We start from the raw sequence: 15,357 nt of genomic DNA on the forward strand, positions 1-15,357 counted from the left end.
TTTAACTTTCGACCATTAACTTATCCCTTTAGATCCCGGCGCCACACCCCTGTATGTGTGGATAAACACTTTTCTTCAGTCACATACTCACATTTTAAATAACATACTTAAACACAAAAACATTCTATTTAACCAAGAAATATTATATAAAACATTATAGGTACCTACTTTTATACAGCATAGCTAATTTATTATACTTTTTGACAATAAAGAAACCTTCTCACTTTCAGTTTGTCTAAAAATGTTAATTTTGGAGAAAAAAAATTCAATTAATAATTTCCTAAAAAAATACCTAGTCAAAATCGCAAACAAAAAATAAAAAGCTTCCGTGGAAAGATATTATGTGCTTAAAACAACAAACATAACTGATTAATACATCAATAATTTTGCCCTGGAAAATTATGTCCCTACATCTAAAACCAGACAAATTGACGAATAAAAATACATAAAAGTAAAATAAGAAAATATGGCAACATTTATGTTCTTGGCAACGTTGAGTTGTAAAAGTAAAACGTGAGGTTAAACAAATTGAATTATGATTAACATTAGGGTTAGTTCGGGCATTAGGCAAAGGATTCTAGAGAAAGAAAGGAGATTTAAACTTTTATAAGCTATAATAAGCTGTTTGAAAACCTCTCATCCTCTAAATGATTGAATTTACTTTTTATATCGACAAACAACTTGTTTTTAAGAGTACTGATAGTTTATATTTAGGTTAAGCCTGGATGACAGTCTGACTGTAAATTAATAAAACGCTATTTACCCGTTTATACGGACGCTAGATTTAGACTTGTCATGCCTTGATCCACTAAAACTTCGATCATTAAAGCTCATTTTACATTTATACAAAAAAGATGTTGGCTGTTCTAGATATTGACAGAATTGTCCTCGTAAAACTGTGAAAATAATCCAAACACACAAAAAACAAAATAAATCTCCGCAGCATTTTTGTGGGGTAAAGAACTAAATTAAATTCCCCTGTGTGAAAATAAAACTGAGTTTAGCCCCAAAATGAGGAATTGCTTTTAATTTTGTCTGTATATACTATATTTACTATTGGCGCGGTCAAGAAGGGATCAAAAGAAGTCAGGGAGTTTGTTTTTGGTTAGAGAATCATGATTTTAAATACGAAATTTATAAATTTCATAACAGAACAGACACAGCAAACTTTTTTTTACTTATTTTACCAGAACCTGTTTTCAGTTGCAAAATTACCACCTTCCGTCTGTCCCATCATTTTGTCTGTAACGCTATGGGGGAAATGAGATTTACTCAGCTGCTATTAAAGCTAGACTTCTGATTGTTATTGTCAACATTCCTATCACTAAGAATCATATTTGAGTATATGATATCTATAGCAGTCATGCTGCTTTAAAGCAGCTTTTTAGCTGCTTTAAAGCAGCTTTTTAGCTGCTTTACTTACTGATTTTTAAATAATCCCTGGTTATTTTGGTCCGATTTTAAAAATATTAATATTTAGGATAATCTGATAGTTCCTGATGAGAGTGAAGTAGTGAATGTTGTTGAGTATGACCTTGATCATGAGGATAACCTCATCCGCGTCAAGAGATTCCCTGGAGAAAACACAATAGGTAAAATCATAATTAATTTATAGGATTTACATCTAGCTAATTTATGTTCAAAACTCATTTAAACTCTTTATGCTTAACAATTGGCTGCGCCCCTAGCATCCAGGGGCTCTATAATCAAAGAGATATTGATGGGCAAAAATAGCCTAAAACCACCCTAGGACGTTTAAGAAGCTTCACTGTAAAGGAGAACAATGTATGTGCGTTAGTTAGCGAGATCCTTTGCTACAGACAGAAAAAAGCTTATTACTTAATATAATAGGATGGATTATCTATAAAAGTTCCATGAATTTCTGAAACCTTCAGTATTAGCGAATATGTCGGCCAGGCTTGGGTCAAATCTGGACCACATTGTGTCATACTAGAGACGTTAAAATGTTAACTACTGCTTCCTTTTCTGTCATGTGACATCAATCGAGATGGTTGGGATACTATTTTAGCCTTAAAAAAAAACATAAAACATATTTATTTGGGCATAAAAATTAAACATAGTCATAAAATCAAAAAAAATTACTATAACAATAAACAACCTAAATCCTAATCAGTTCTGCCCGGGTAGCCATGTAAACTGTAAACATATTAACATTTAAGTTAATCAAAGGGTTAATTTTCTGTTAGGTATTTCACCCATGTAGATAATTGGCAAGGTTTTATGTAAAGTATTATTTTGAATTTTTAATGTGTTTAGGTATGGTTGCCTGGAAATTTACAATGAAAACAGTCGAATTCCCTAGTGGACGTGACATCATAGTCATAGCCAACGACATCACCATAGAAATCGGCAGTTTTGGGCCACGTGAGGACAAACTATTCCGCGAAGCAAGCAAGCTTGCCCGCGATCTTGGTATTCCTCGCATTTACTTGGCCGCCAATTCCGGCGCGCGCATTGGTTTGGCATCGGAAGTGAGAGACAAATTTAAGGTGGCCTGGGAGGATGAATCAGATCCTGAAAAGGGTTTGTCAGGTTTATACCTGACTCCAGAGGACTATCTGGAACTCCAGAGCAAGGTTGGTCATTATTACAATTAATAAAATTCAGTAGCGAAGCTAACAGTATCACTAAACCACCAGAAAAATATATGTATCCATAATCTGTCTCAACCGACAAGGTTGTGATTTTTAGGGTATATAATATACCTACTGGTCCTGTGGTGGTTTCAAGCTATTTTCAGAAGGAATGGGACCCCTCACCCTAATTTTCACAATGTGTTTATGAAAAGATAAAAGAATTTTTATTATAAAGCTCTGTATAGTTGTTAAGAACAGTGCGGACATATCCTAATTTAAAAGTAATCGCTTATGAAAAATGAAATGTTAACTTTTATTTTAAGTACCTAATCATCTTGCTTTTTCAATAGATATTCTATCCTAGGAAGGGAGGGAACATTGGGCTGTTTATTACATTAATTGATTAATTGAATTTTGATTGGTTGGTTTATTGAGTTGAGTATCTATGCGTTTCAACCACTAATTGTAATAAATGTTTCAGGGAGATGTAGTGCGAGCACAACTAGTGAATGGAAATCAGTACAAGATTACAGACATTATTGGTATTGCTAATGATTTGGGGGTGGAGAATTTAGCTGCTGCTGGTATGATTGCCGGAGAAACAGCTAAGGTAAAACATAATTGTATTAGGTATACTGAAAGAGATGAATTGATAAACTTGATTGAATATGTTACCTTTTCTCGTAAGGGCTGGATTTTCCTTCGATTTTTAAGTGATCATCCAGAGCGTGTAATGTGATGCGATATTCTAACACCCAACGATATTACGTTAAGTAACATCCAACAGACAACCAACCCTTTGATTGCACGACCTACCTATGCATGGTATGGTTTGTGCTTGTTTATGGGCCAAGGCATTTATCCTATACTAATTATTTATGTCGCGCATCTGACAAAGCAGCAGTAGGAGATATTTTATCGTCTTTTAGCCATGCTTGACGAGGTGTCTGGCCGAGATTCAAACCTATCCCCTCCCCAGCTAGAAACATACAAATTTAGAGGAAAATAGATGGACAGACATCTGAATGCGTATTACGCCAAGCTACAATTGAATCAAGACAAAAGTAAGTGCCGAGCTCTGGGACCTATGTATGGTGAAATTAGACATAAAACCATGATGATTTCAGGTAAAACCAAAATATTTCAGCGGGATCTTTTTGAGAAAATTAGATTTAAAAATTTCAAATTTAATTTTCACCACCTAGGAGCTGCCGCATAATCATGACAAGAAAAACAAAGATTTTTTATTTAAAATTTTGAACAACTTTGCTTTTATAAAGTTTTCATGAAACCACTCATGAAGGGAGTTAATTAATTGCCATTTTTATCAGTTGCTTTGCTAAGGTCACGGAAATTCAGAGCCTTAAATAAATCTTATATAGATAGGTACTATGAAAGACTTCATAAAAGCAAAGTTGTTCAAAATTTTAAATATATAATCTTTGCTTTTCTTGTCATGATTATGCGGCAACTCCTAGGGGGTAAAAATTTAATTTGAAATTTTCAAGTCTAATTTTCTCAAAAAGATCCCGCTGAAATATTTTGGATTCACCTGGAATCATCATAGTTTTATGTCTAATTTCACCATACATAGGTCTTAGAGCTCGGCACTTACTTTTGTCTTGATTCAATTGTAGCCTGGCGTGGTATATACACGGTGTTTAAAAAAAACTGCGTTTTCCGGTTTTGAGAAACAACCAGAAGGAATATGAAAAAAAGGATAATAGGTCCATATTCTATGAAAAAATGTACATCAGATTTACTTAAAGTGTTTTTTGATATCTCTAAAAATGCGGCTGTACTGATTGGTACATGTAGGGGAAAAATGCTTGATGTTGAATATGAGATATCAATTAGATTGAAATAACTTGTATATTTTGCAACATATTGTTTTAAAAGTACAATATCAAAGTAGTAAAAGCTTAAATCAATGTCCCCATATGAAATTTTTTTTACATATTTTCTTTTTTGGCTCTATGCAAAGACCTTTTTAGGTTCTTCAGAATTTAGTTTTTTTCTATTTCTCTATTAAAAAGTCATTTTTAGAAAAAATCTCTATTAATACTGTGTGCATTGACAAATAAAACAAGTCACTTTTTATTTCATTTCAATATCTTTAAAAATAAGCAAGTTATCATGGTTTGAAATTGTTCGTAAAAAGTGCGTTTTCATTAATTACTCATGTTTTATAAGATGATCTCTTATAATCTGTCAATCAAATTAAGAGATTAAGGGGGGAGGGGCGAGGAACGAATATGACAATTTTAATACTAAGAATTAAAATCCAAGCAAAAAGAATATTGATTTTTTATTTTAAAAAAGGCATTTTAAATTAAGTTTTAAATGTAATTATTAGATTATTTTGAAGTTTATGTTATAATGTTGTTTTCAAGTAAAAAAAAGGATTAAATTCAACGTTATAGCATAAAATTATTAAGAATACAATAACACACACACATTTCGAAATCTTTGGGCTCTAAAATGCGCTGTTGTTTTAAGAGATATTTAAAAACGCCTGTAACAAATTCGATGCATATTTTTATAGAGAATATGGACATATAATTTTTTTTTTGTACTCCTAATGGTTGTTTCCCAAATCTGGAAAACGCAGATTTTTTGAAACGCCCTGTATATGCGTTATGTGTGATTATTTCAATGACATTTAAAGTTTATTTGAAAGAAATTCCTTATTTCTAAATGTTATTCTCATCTTACCTTTGAATTATTTACATTCTTAACTTTAAAATCCAAAGTTTACGCTTTAAAAACAATTCAAAATGTATACATTACAACATTTTTTAGAAGTTGCATTAATAAAGAAAATTTGGATATTAAAAATTTTTTTGACTTATTTTAAAACTCTCAATGCTATTAAAGTAATCGTTTTTGTAAAGATCTTGTATCTTAAATATGGCGACACTAAAACTGTATAAAAATGGCCAGTTTTAAGATTTTTGATCTATGATTTATGGAAAGCTACATTGTAAGGAAGAACCATATCGGTTAGGAGGTTAGCGAGATACTTCGGTACAGACAGACAGACATCCCGTTACTTTATTGTAAGGATTCATTAAAATGGTTTAGTAAGAATCTGCAAGTAATGTATGCGTTTTAAAGAAATTGTGTAAAAATTCTATTTTATTAGTCTTATCTCGGTTTAGCGCAGTCAAGTGTTTCTGCATGCAAGCTATTCTTATACTTACCAAATGTATCAGGATGAGTATCTGTATCATGGGACCTGGGAAAGTTTTAAACTATTTTAACCAAAAGGAATTTTTAAAATTTTACACTAAAATTGAAAATGGAAGATTGTAATATTAAATACAATTTCAGAAGTATTACCCCACCTGGACTTGATATAAATAATTAAATCCTCTTCATATTCTTGACTTGGTTTTAATTCGCTATAATATAGGTCTGAGTTATTATAGATAATGCTTTTTCAAAAAATTCATTACATTTTTTGAATATATCAAGAAAAGCCAACACTCAAGAATTCAAAATCATCGTTTAGAGCGAGTTTTAAAATTATTGTTAAATAAGGAATGAGTTTTCACTGAAATCTAATCAAAATATCATAGGTTTTAAAGTTATTGAGAATTTATTTCAGTTTTTTTTTTAACAAAATACTTCTTTAGTTAAATAACTCAGAGATGGAGGACATAATATGCTGTTTATTACACTAATCTCCAAAGTTTTATAATAATATTTTTTCTCAATAACCTTGAAGACTTATATTAAATTTTGATGGATTGGTTCAATAAGTCGAGTGTCCAATCGTTTCAACCTCTAATTTTAATCTACGAAAGGGGTTAATTTTTTGTATCATCATTGGGGATGTTAATCAATTTATCGGCCATTGTATTATCCCTTCAGATCCCTGGATTTAGCTAGAATATATGTATTTGAAATAAATGTTGAAGCGAAGACATTTTGAATTTCTTTACATGGAAAATTACTCAGACTTTACACAATTCTAAGTATTCATTTAGTCTAGCTTAACAGCACACATCCTAGATTTAAAGGTAACCATCCTAGCTTGAAGTTTTTCCTACAAAAAAGTTGAAATATTATTGATTAAGGAAACTTTTCTATTAACATAAAACAATAAATTGATTGTGTTCTGTATTTGAAAACATTAGATGAAAGGGGACTATCCACGAACTAGAGCAAGTGATTCTAAGCAGTGATTCCAGCAGTGATTCTAAATGTTTTTTTTTGTGAATATACTAGAATTAAGTTTAATATCGTTATATCAACTAAATAATTTGAGTTTCGCCATGGTTTTCTATAAATAAAACTTTGAAATGTTATTTTTGAAGGAAATACCATCAAATGTTTTTTTAAGTTCAAAAATCCAAATAAAATAAAACGCCAAAACATAATCATTACGAAAGTACACTAATAAAACTGTTTACAATATTACAAGTTACAATCCCTATTTCTAAATTAACATTTTTATCACAAAAAAAAGTTTGCTTTTGTGTCATAGCAGTTTTAACTCAACAAAACATTTGATGATATTTAATCACAAAATGTCTAACATTTTAAAGTTTTATTCATATAAAACCATGGTGAAACAAAAATTTTTAATCGATATAACGATATTAAACATAACCCTAGTATATTCACACAAAAAAAACATTTAGAATCACTGCTGGAAGGTGCTTAGAATCACTTGTTCTTTTTTTGTGGATAGTCCCCTTTCATTAAAATCAGAGAAAACATAAATTACATGAAAAAAATATTCTTGCATATGATTATTAAGTCGTCCTTTTTTTATGTACTTATATCACATACATAGGGTATTTAAACAAATCAAACTATATGAGGTTCCTTTTACTGTAAATGTAAAATCATAAAACTAAATGAATAGAAAATGAGGTCCGGAAAAGAAATTAAATCATTTTGTTCAGTCAGAAAACTTGCAATAGGTTCCTTTTCATTGATATGTCTTATATACCTTGAGAACAAAAAGAAATGTTAAAAGATATGATAAAATATTTGTATTTTTGTACACTTTTTTAACTGAAGTCTGAAATAATTTATAAAATTGTAGAATTGAAATAAAAATACCATAGGACATTGTTTACTATTTAAAATAATAATAATCTCATAGCCAAAATCATATATGAACAAGGATGTCAACATCGGTAGGACAAACAAACATAAACACTTGTAGAGTTTCAGAACTGAATAAGCAGAATATCAAGCATAAGACTAAACAAAATTGTATGTAAATTTGTTGCAAAACTTCTCAAATAGAGGATAATATTTGTTTAATTACTTACATTCTTAGGACTAGATTATATTGATGCTTTGCTTTAAAAAAACAGAGGAATGATTTATGTAATTTTAAGTTTGTTAATTTTCTTTTTCAAAACTAACAATTTGTTTATTTTAGGCTTACAACAGTATTGTGACTATGAGCATGGTATCAGCCAGAGCTATAGGTAAGAATAGTCAGTATTGATGAATGGCTTCGCTTATTTTGCAGGTTTGTTCCTGTAAATAGATTTAATGAATTTTTTTATTTGGTGATTTATTACTAATTCATATCAAAGGACGATAATATTTTACCATAAGAAAAATAGGATTCTATAAATATTTACTTTAAGTAGGAAACGTGGTACTGCTAAATATAAAAGGTGAAAAAAGTACATCATGTAGACAGGATTTAGAAATCTTCAAAAGCCTTATTTATCTCTTAAGATGGTGGAGAGATAATGGGGGGGTTAATACTCTTTCCCTCTCCAAAACGTTTTCAAAGCCGGTAGTTGCTGGTACTAGAAATCTAAAAATGTTTTTTTGTATCATTTCACATGATTTGAAGCAAAAATATGTTTCAAAAAGTTGATTCCTACGTAATTTATGACAGGTTTGCCCTAAAAATAGCCAAAAAACGGCTATACGGCTGAGCCGTTAGCTGTTACTTTTTAAACTTTTTGTTCGATTCAGGGAAAATAGACCTACCAAGGACCACTCATGCAAAACTTCAAATCGAAATTCGAATTCTAAGTTCCATTTATACATTGATTACGAGATGGTTGCATTAAAAAACCCCCCATTACATAAATGTCACTTATTGTGTGTATTTACTCAAAAAGGGAGGGGCTATAGGACTGAAAATTATACTGCTACCCAAAGTATTAAAGGCACGCGCTCTCGTTTAGTGGCATAATCTTTTAACAAGTAATTTTGATTTTTTGAAGGGGTAATATTATTTATCATCATTGGAGATATACTTTTTTCGTTCATTTACTTCAAAAATACAAAGAATAATAAGGCTCATGAAATATGACATTTGTAAATAGCTAACTCATAAATCCACCCTTCTCTTGCTCTCTTTCATTGAATTTAATTTTTGCATTACATATTCTTGTCTTTGAAACGATAAAAGTTTGCCAAATATAATCAAAATATCCTGCCAATTTTTTATCGCAGAAATCTGTATTTTGGGATTTAAAAGGCGTTCAAACTGTTTGACATCCGTCCATCTCTGTAAAAATCTGATAGAATGAAATATAAGAAAATTGTAAAATCTATAGTTTGTTGCCAAAATCATAGATTAGGACAAATATTATGGGAAATAATTAAGTACATACTTTTTAAGACTTGATTGTAGAGAAACTTTGCTTATAACATTGTGTCCAAACGTCCTAGGAATGGTATTCCTAATTGTTTGGTAATGATTCTGCTGTACTAATGCAGGAATTATCATATTAAGTTATCACAATTTTAACATGCCTAAATTTAAAAAAAAAAATAAAGCATCAGTTCTACTAAACACTTTTTACTAACGAATCTTTAACCTACCATTTACCCAGTAATTGCTAAACTGCAACTTTATTTTAAATTTTAGATATTGTTTGTAACATTTTTTTAATTGAACGCAAAATCTGACAAACTCTAATTGAAACTTGATTATATGATATCTAGTTACATGCCTTTTAAATAATTTAATTTTAATTAAAATTTGGAGGAAGAATTTTACAATCATAGGTAAATATTTTTTATTATTTTAGAAGATTTTATTTTCTATGAAAATATTTTGAGGTTGGCTAGATTTTTTTGCATATTAAGGTTTAAATGGTTTAAAGTATTTGAACAAATTGTATGCAAAGTTTGGACCAACAAATCAAGATTCAATGAAATGTAATATTTAAGATAACGAATAAGAGAGCACCATACCAAACTTTTGATACAAGTATAATTTACAATCCCAATGTCTTCTCCCTCCCTGGTTAAAACCCAACTGTACACTAGGGTGGGTCGATTTTGGATATTTTTATCTCAAAAAACTTCTACAAATTGGACAATTCTCAATAAACACTAAAAATGTTGGCTTTTTAGTCATTTCTAAGGCTAGGAACGAGACATTTCGAAAGGTACACAAGATTCTGATTCTACTCCTCAAGGCCTTTTAAGGGAGCACCATAAAGCCATAGTTCTGATTCAATAGATTTTTGACTCCCATTTACAAATAGCTGTACAATTGTGTATGTCTTCGCCAATGGGTTTTAGAGTTCAGGTAAAAGGAGGATGTGCTTAAGGCCCATTTGGGCAGGGGGGGGGGGGTTTACTCGAGAACCCTTAGAGCTAGAGGGAGCTAATTTTGGATTTAAGCTTCTATGGGGCCAAAGTTACTTTTAAAATTATCGTCGACCCCCCACCCCCCGAATTAGGCAATTTGGAATCATTTGAGACCATGTTATTTTTTTCAAAAATTTTTCCCCTTACAAGCAACCCTGCAGGGGGACTTATTCTTTTTTTTCAAATTCTCGTTTATGAAGGTATATCTTAAATACAGTATGCTACTCTCTTAGTTTTAGAGATAATTGGATGAAATCTTTTTGATTGTGTCACTAATTACCCCAAGTTTTGGTATCTTTAAAAAAAACGGCGGCGGGACCGCCGCTCCCGACGTCCGCCGCCACCAAAAAAAAATTTTAATTGCATTTCTCGCCAAATTAGGCAATTTGGAATCATTTGAGACCATGTTATTTTTTCAAATATTTTTCCCCTAACAAGCAACCCTGTGGGGGGGACTTAGTCATTTTTTTCAAATTCTCGTTTATGAAGGTATATCTTAAATACAGTATGCTACTCTCTTAGTTTTAGAGATAATTGGATGAAATCTTTTTGATTGTGTCACTAATTACCCCAAGTTTTGGAATCTTTAAAAAAAAAACGGCGGCGGGACCACCGCTCCCGCCGTCCGCTGCAGCCACCAAAAATTTTTTTTTTATTGCATTTCTCGCCGAATTGGGCAATTTGGAATCATTTGAGACCATGTTATTTTTTCAAAAATTTTTCCCCTTACAAGCAACCCTGCAGGGGGGCTTATTCATTTTTTTCAAATTCTCGTTTATGAAGGTATATCTTAAATACAGTATGCTACTCTCTTAGTTTTAGAGATAATTGGATGAAATCTTTTTGATTGTGTCACTAATTACCCCAAGTTTTGGTATCTTTTTGGGGGGGGTAAAATTTTTTTTATTGCATTTCTCGCCGAATTAGGCAATTTGGAATCATTTGAGACCATGTTATTTTTTCAAATATTTTTCCCCTAACAAGCAACCCTGCGGGGGGGGACTTAGTCATTTTTTTCAAATTCTCGTTTATGAAGGTATATCTTAAATACAGTATGCTACTCTCTTAGTTTTAGAGATAATTGGATGAAATCTTTTTGATTGTGTCACTAATTACCCCAAGTTTTGGTATCTTTAAAAAAAAACGGCGGCGGGACCGCCGCTCTTGCCGTCCGCCGCAGCCACCAAAAATTTTTTTTTATTGCATTTCTCGCCGAATTGGGCAATTTGGAATCATTTGAGACCATGTTATTTTTTTCAAAACGGAAAACGGCGGCGGACGGCGGGAGCGGCGGTCCCGCCGCCGTTTTTTTGAAGATACTAAAACTTGGGGTAATAAGTGACAGGGTTATTTTTTTCAAATTCTTGTTTATAAAGGTATATCTTAAATACAGTATGCTACTCCCTTAGTTTTAGAGATAATTGGATGAAATCTTTTTGATTGTGTCACTTATTACCCCAGGTTTTGGTATCTTTAAAAAAAACGGCGGCGGGACCGCCGCTCCCGCCGTCCGCCGCCGTTTTCCGTTTTGAAAAAATAACATGGTCTCAAATGATTCCAAATTGCCCAATTCGGCGAGAAATGCAATAAAAAAAATTTTACCCCCCCCAAAAAGATACCAAAACTTGGGGTAATTAGTGACACAATCAAAAAGATTTCATCCAATTATCTCTAAAACTAAGAGAGTAGCATACTGTATTTAAGATATACCTTCATAAACGAGAATTTGAAAAAAATGAATAAGCCCCCCTGCAGGGTTGCTTGTAAGGGGAAAAATTTTTGAAAAAATAACATGGTCTCAAATGATTCCAAATTGCCCAATTCGGCGAGAAATGCAATAAAAAAAATTTTTTTGGTGGCTGCAGCGGACGGCGGGAGCGGCGGTCCCGCCGCCGTTTTTTTTTTAAAGATTCCAAAACTTGGGGTAATTAGTGACACAATCAAAAAGATTTCATCCAATTATCTCTAAAACTAAGAGAGTAGCATACTGTATTTAAGATATACCTTCATAAACGAGAATTTGAAAAAAATGACTAAGTCCCCCCCACAGGGTTGCTTGTTAGGGGAAAAATATTTGAAAAAATAACATGGTCTCAAATGATTCCAAATTGCCTAATTTGGCGAGAAATGCAATTAAAATTTTTTTTTGGTGGCGGCGGACGTCGGGAGCGGCGGTCCCGCCGCCGTTTTTTTTAAAGATACCAAAACTTGGGGTAATTAGTGACACAATCAAAAAGATTTCATCCAATTATCTCTAAAACTAAGAGAGTAGCATACTGTATTTAAGATATACCTTCATAAACGAGAATTTGAAAAAAATGAAAAAGTCCCCCTGCAGGGTTGCTTGTAAGGGGAAAAATTTTTGAAAAAAATAACATGGTCTCAAATGATTCCAAATTGCCTAATTCGGGGGGTGGGGGGTCGACGATAATTTTAAAAGTAACTTTGGCCCCATAGAAGCTTAAATCCAAAATTAGCTCCCTCTAGCTCTAAGGGTTCTCGAGTAAACCCCCCCCCCCCCCCCCTGCCCAAATGGGCCTTAAGCACATCCTCCTTTTAAATCATCCAGAGGTGTATTATTACTTATATAAAACAAATGCAAGTTCCCGCTTAGGTCTCAGATAAAAAAAGGCAAAAATCAACCCACCTTACTGTACACATCTATTAATATATAAACCTACTCTATCCTAAAATCCTTTAACAAGAATAACAAGAATGAATTTGATACTTGAAAGTAGTATTCAATGCCAGCCATGGATTTCATATTTATTTATGGGAAAGTAAATTTTAAACAGAGACACTCAGTTGTATTCTAAAATATATTTTTACACTTAACAATGTCTGTAAGTTTTATATTGCTTAAAGATAATCGTCTGTACTAAATAAGCTTGATTGTGTTAATGTGTCGTGTAATATTTAACCTTGTTCTCTAATTTGTCTGTTTTTTTTCCGGTAATTTATTGTTGTTACTTAGCAGATTTAATATAAAGATGTTTTAAAAATATGCTTTAGAATATTTATTGAATATTTTGTTGATTTTAATATAGAAATAGTGTTTTTTTATCTAGTTATTTATAAAATGTTACTGCGTTTTATCTAATTTTGAAATATTTTTTTCCGACCCTTATTTTTCCAGGCCTATTGAAAAGAGAATATATGTTGCACAATTTCTTGTATATAACTTGTGTATACTGTATTACCTATACAAATATCTTATTTATTTATTCTTTAACACAAGAATATGGATAAAACTGTATTTTTTAAGTTTAGAAAGGTAAAAGTAAGATAGAGCATTTATTTTTGTATATTTAGAAAATATGATAAAAAAAATTAAAATCTATTTGATTATCAAACACTTTACTAATGTCTAAAACACACAAATTAAATGTTAAAAGGCCATTCGAATAACATATATCATAGGGTCTTTAAAATAATACCTATAGATGTTTTAATTCTAAATAATAAGACCCTTTTAATAAAAAACAATTGAAGTTTTATTTTAAGTTTATTGATATTTTTTACTTTTATTCAGGAATTGGTGCCTACCTTGTGAGATTGGGACAGAGAGTGGTTCAAGTTGATAATTCCAGTATTATTTTAACAGGTAAGTTAAATTCAATATTTTAGTTTTTTTTTTAAATTCGGATCATGGTAAGAAATCGAAGTAGCGGGTTTCTTTCGTCGTATTCTCACAGTAGCTTTTCTCCTATTTCTATAATAATCAAAAGATACTGTGAAAATACGCCGAAACCCGCTACTTAGTTTTCTTTCCATGATCCAAAAGTTCTTTTAGTCGAGAGTAGAAACCCTCCCAAAAATTAATATTAATCTTTCAATAGATTTATGAGAAGATTCATTCTAAAGAAGAACCAAATCGAAATAGCTGTTATTAAGTACAGACATCTACTTACAATCTAACAGCTTTACTATTTTGCATCCCAGTACTGGAAATATTGGTTTTTAGTGAATAGATTAAAACCATATTTTGGAATATTAAGCATACTTAAAATGGTGTAACCATTTTCGAGATCCTTTGCTCCTACCCATTTATTACCATTTCTTTTCAAATCAAGTTTTTTCCTTTTTATGAAACTTTGTCCTGTTTTATTATTCCTACTTAATATAAAAGTCTTCTGATAAATTTCAAATTATAAAGCTATTGGAAATATTGGTTTCTAGGGAATAACTTAAAACCATATGTTAGAATATGAAGCTTACCTAAAATTGTGTAACCATTTTCGAGATCCTTTGCTCCTACCCATTCATTACCATTTCTTTTCAAATCAACTTTTTTCCTTTTTATGAAACTTTGTCCTGTTTTATTATTCATACTTAATATAAAAGTCTTCTGATAAATTTCAAATTATAAAGCTATTGGAAATATATCACTAGGATTAAACCAATTCAATATTAAAGATTATAAATAGGTTTTAATCTTTTCTGATTATTACATGAAATTAAATCATCGTTTTAAGAAAATTAAAAACATGATAATCAATTTTTCCTTTCAATTTATGATTAAATATGTTTAATATTTATTTATATTTAAACTTGAAGTATAAGTTGTATAATCTAAATATTGTTTTAGTATAAAACCATAAGTGGAAAAAGGAAAAAAATCACCAAACCTTCTGCTGAGAAACTTTCTATAATTTATATTTTCTCCCAATTCTTGTAGATATAAATTACTATTTCCGTTCTTTTCATTGATAAGGTATCAATTACAAAAACTCTTTCCTTTGCAGTAATAAAAAGTATAAACTATTGAATTACATCTCTTAGATTTTAACCATTTTTCTTTTAACATTCATAACAAGTTAAAATTACCAAAAAAAAAATAAAAAGAAACTTAAGCTGTATTATTACTACTCATTGACATGTATTAAATTTTTTAAATTTATTAGAAGTCTGTTTTGTTTTAAGAATTTTAAGCTTAGCAGTAAAATTTGTACAAGTACAATATGGTCACTTTTTTGCGTATTTGTCGTAAAGCTTGCACCCAACTTTATGGAAAATATGAGTATAAAATTAGGTACTCTCTTTATTTTCACTCATTTAATGATAAATCGTCTGAAATCCTACATTTTTAAAGGAAAATATCAACTTTACTAAATTGAAATTAATTTTGTTGAGAATAAATAAGAGAGAATGTCCCAAAGAAAGCTTA

The 15,357-nt window shown here is 30.9% G+C and overlaps 1 protein-coding gene across 4 annotated transcripts in view; it reads left to right on the top strand.

Moving 5' to 3' along the window:
- The window catches only part of ACC (acetyl-CoA carboxylase), a 152,192-nt gene that overhangs the window by 94,937 nt on the left and 41,898 nt on the right, over window positions 1–15,357 (top strand). For all 4 annotated transcript variants that reach the window (XR_013875481.1, XM_080149909.1, XM_080149917.1 and 1 more), the window contains 5 exons: window positions 1,481–1,592; window positions 2,278–2,597; window positions 3,079–3,207; window positions 8,002–8,050; window positions 13,723–13,794. Coding sequence is in view for 3 of the 4 variants with exons in the window: in XM_080149909.1 (XP_080006035.1) it covers window positions 1,481–1,592; window positions 2,278–2,597; window positions 3,079–3,207; window positions 8,002–8,050; window positions 13,723–13,794 (682 nt within the window). In the remaining variant the exon portion in view is untranslated. The remainder of the gene's footprint in view (window positions 1–1,480; window positions 1,593–2,277; window positions 2,598–3,078; window positions 3,208–8,001; window positions 8,051–13,722; window positions 13,795–15,357) is intronic.

Source organism: Acartia tonsa, chromosome 2 (genome assembly GCF_053477335.1).
Source record: "Acartia tonsa isolate MP-2025a chromosome 2, ASM5347733v1, whole genome shotgun sequence".
NCBI lineage: Eukaryota > Metazoa > Arthropoda > Copepoda > Calanoida > Acartiidae > Acartia > Acartia tonsa.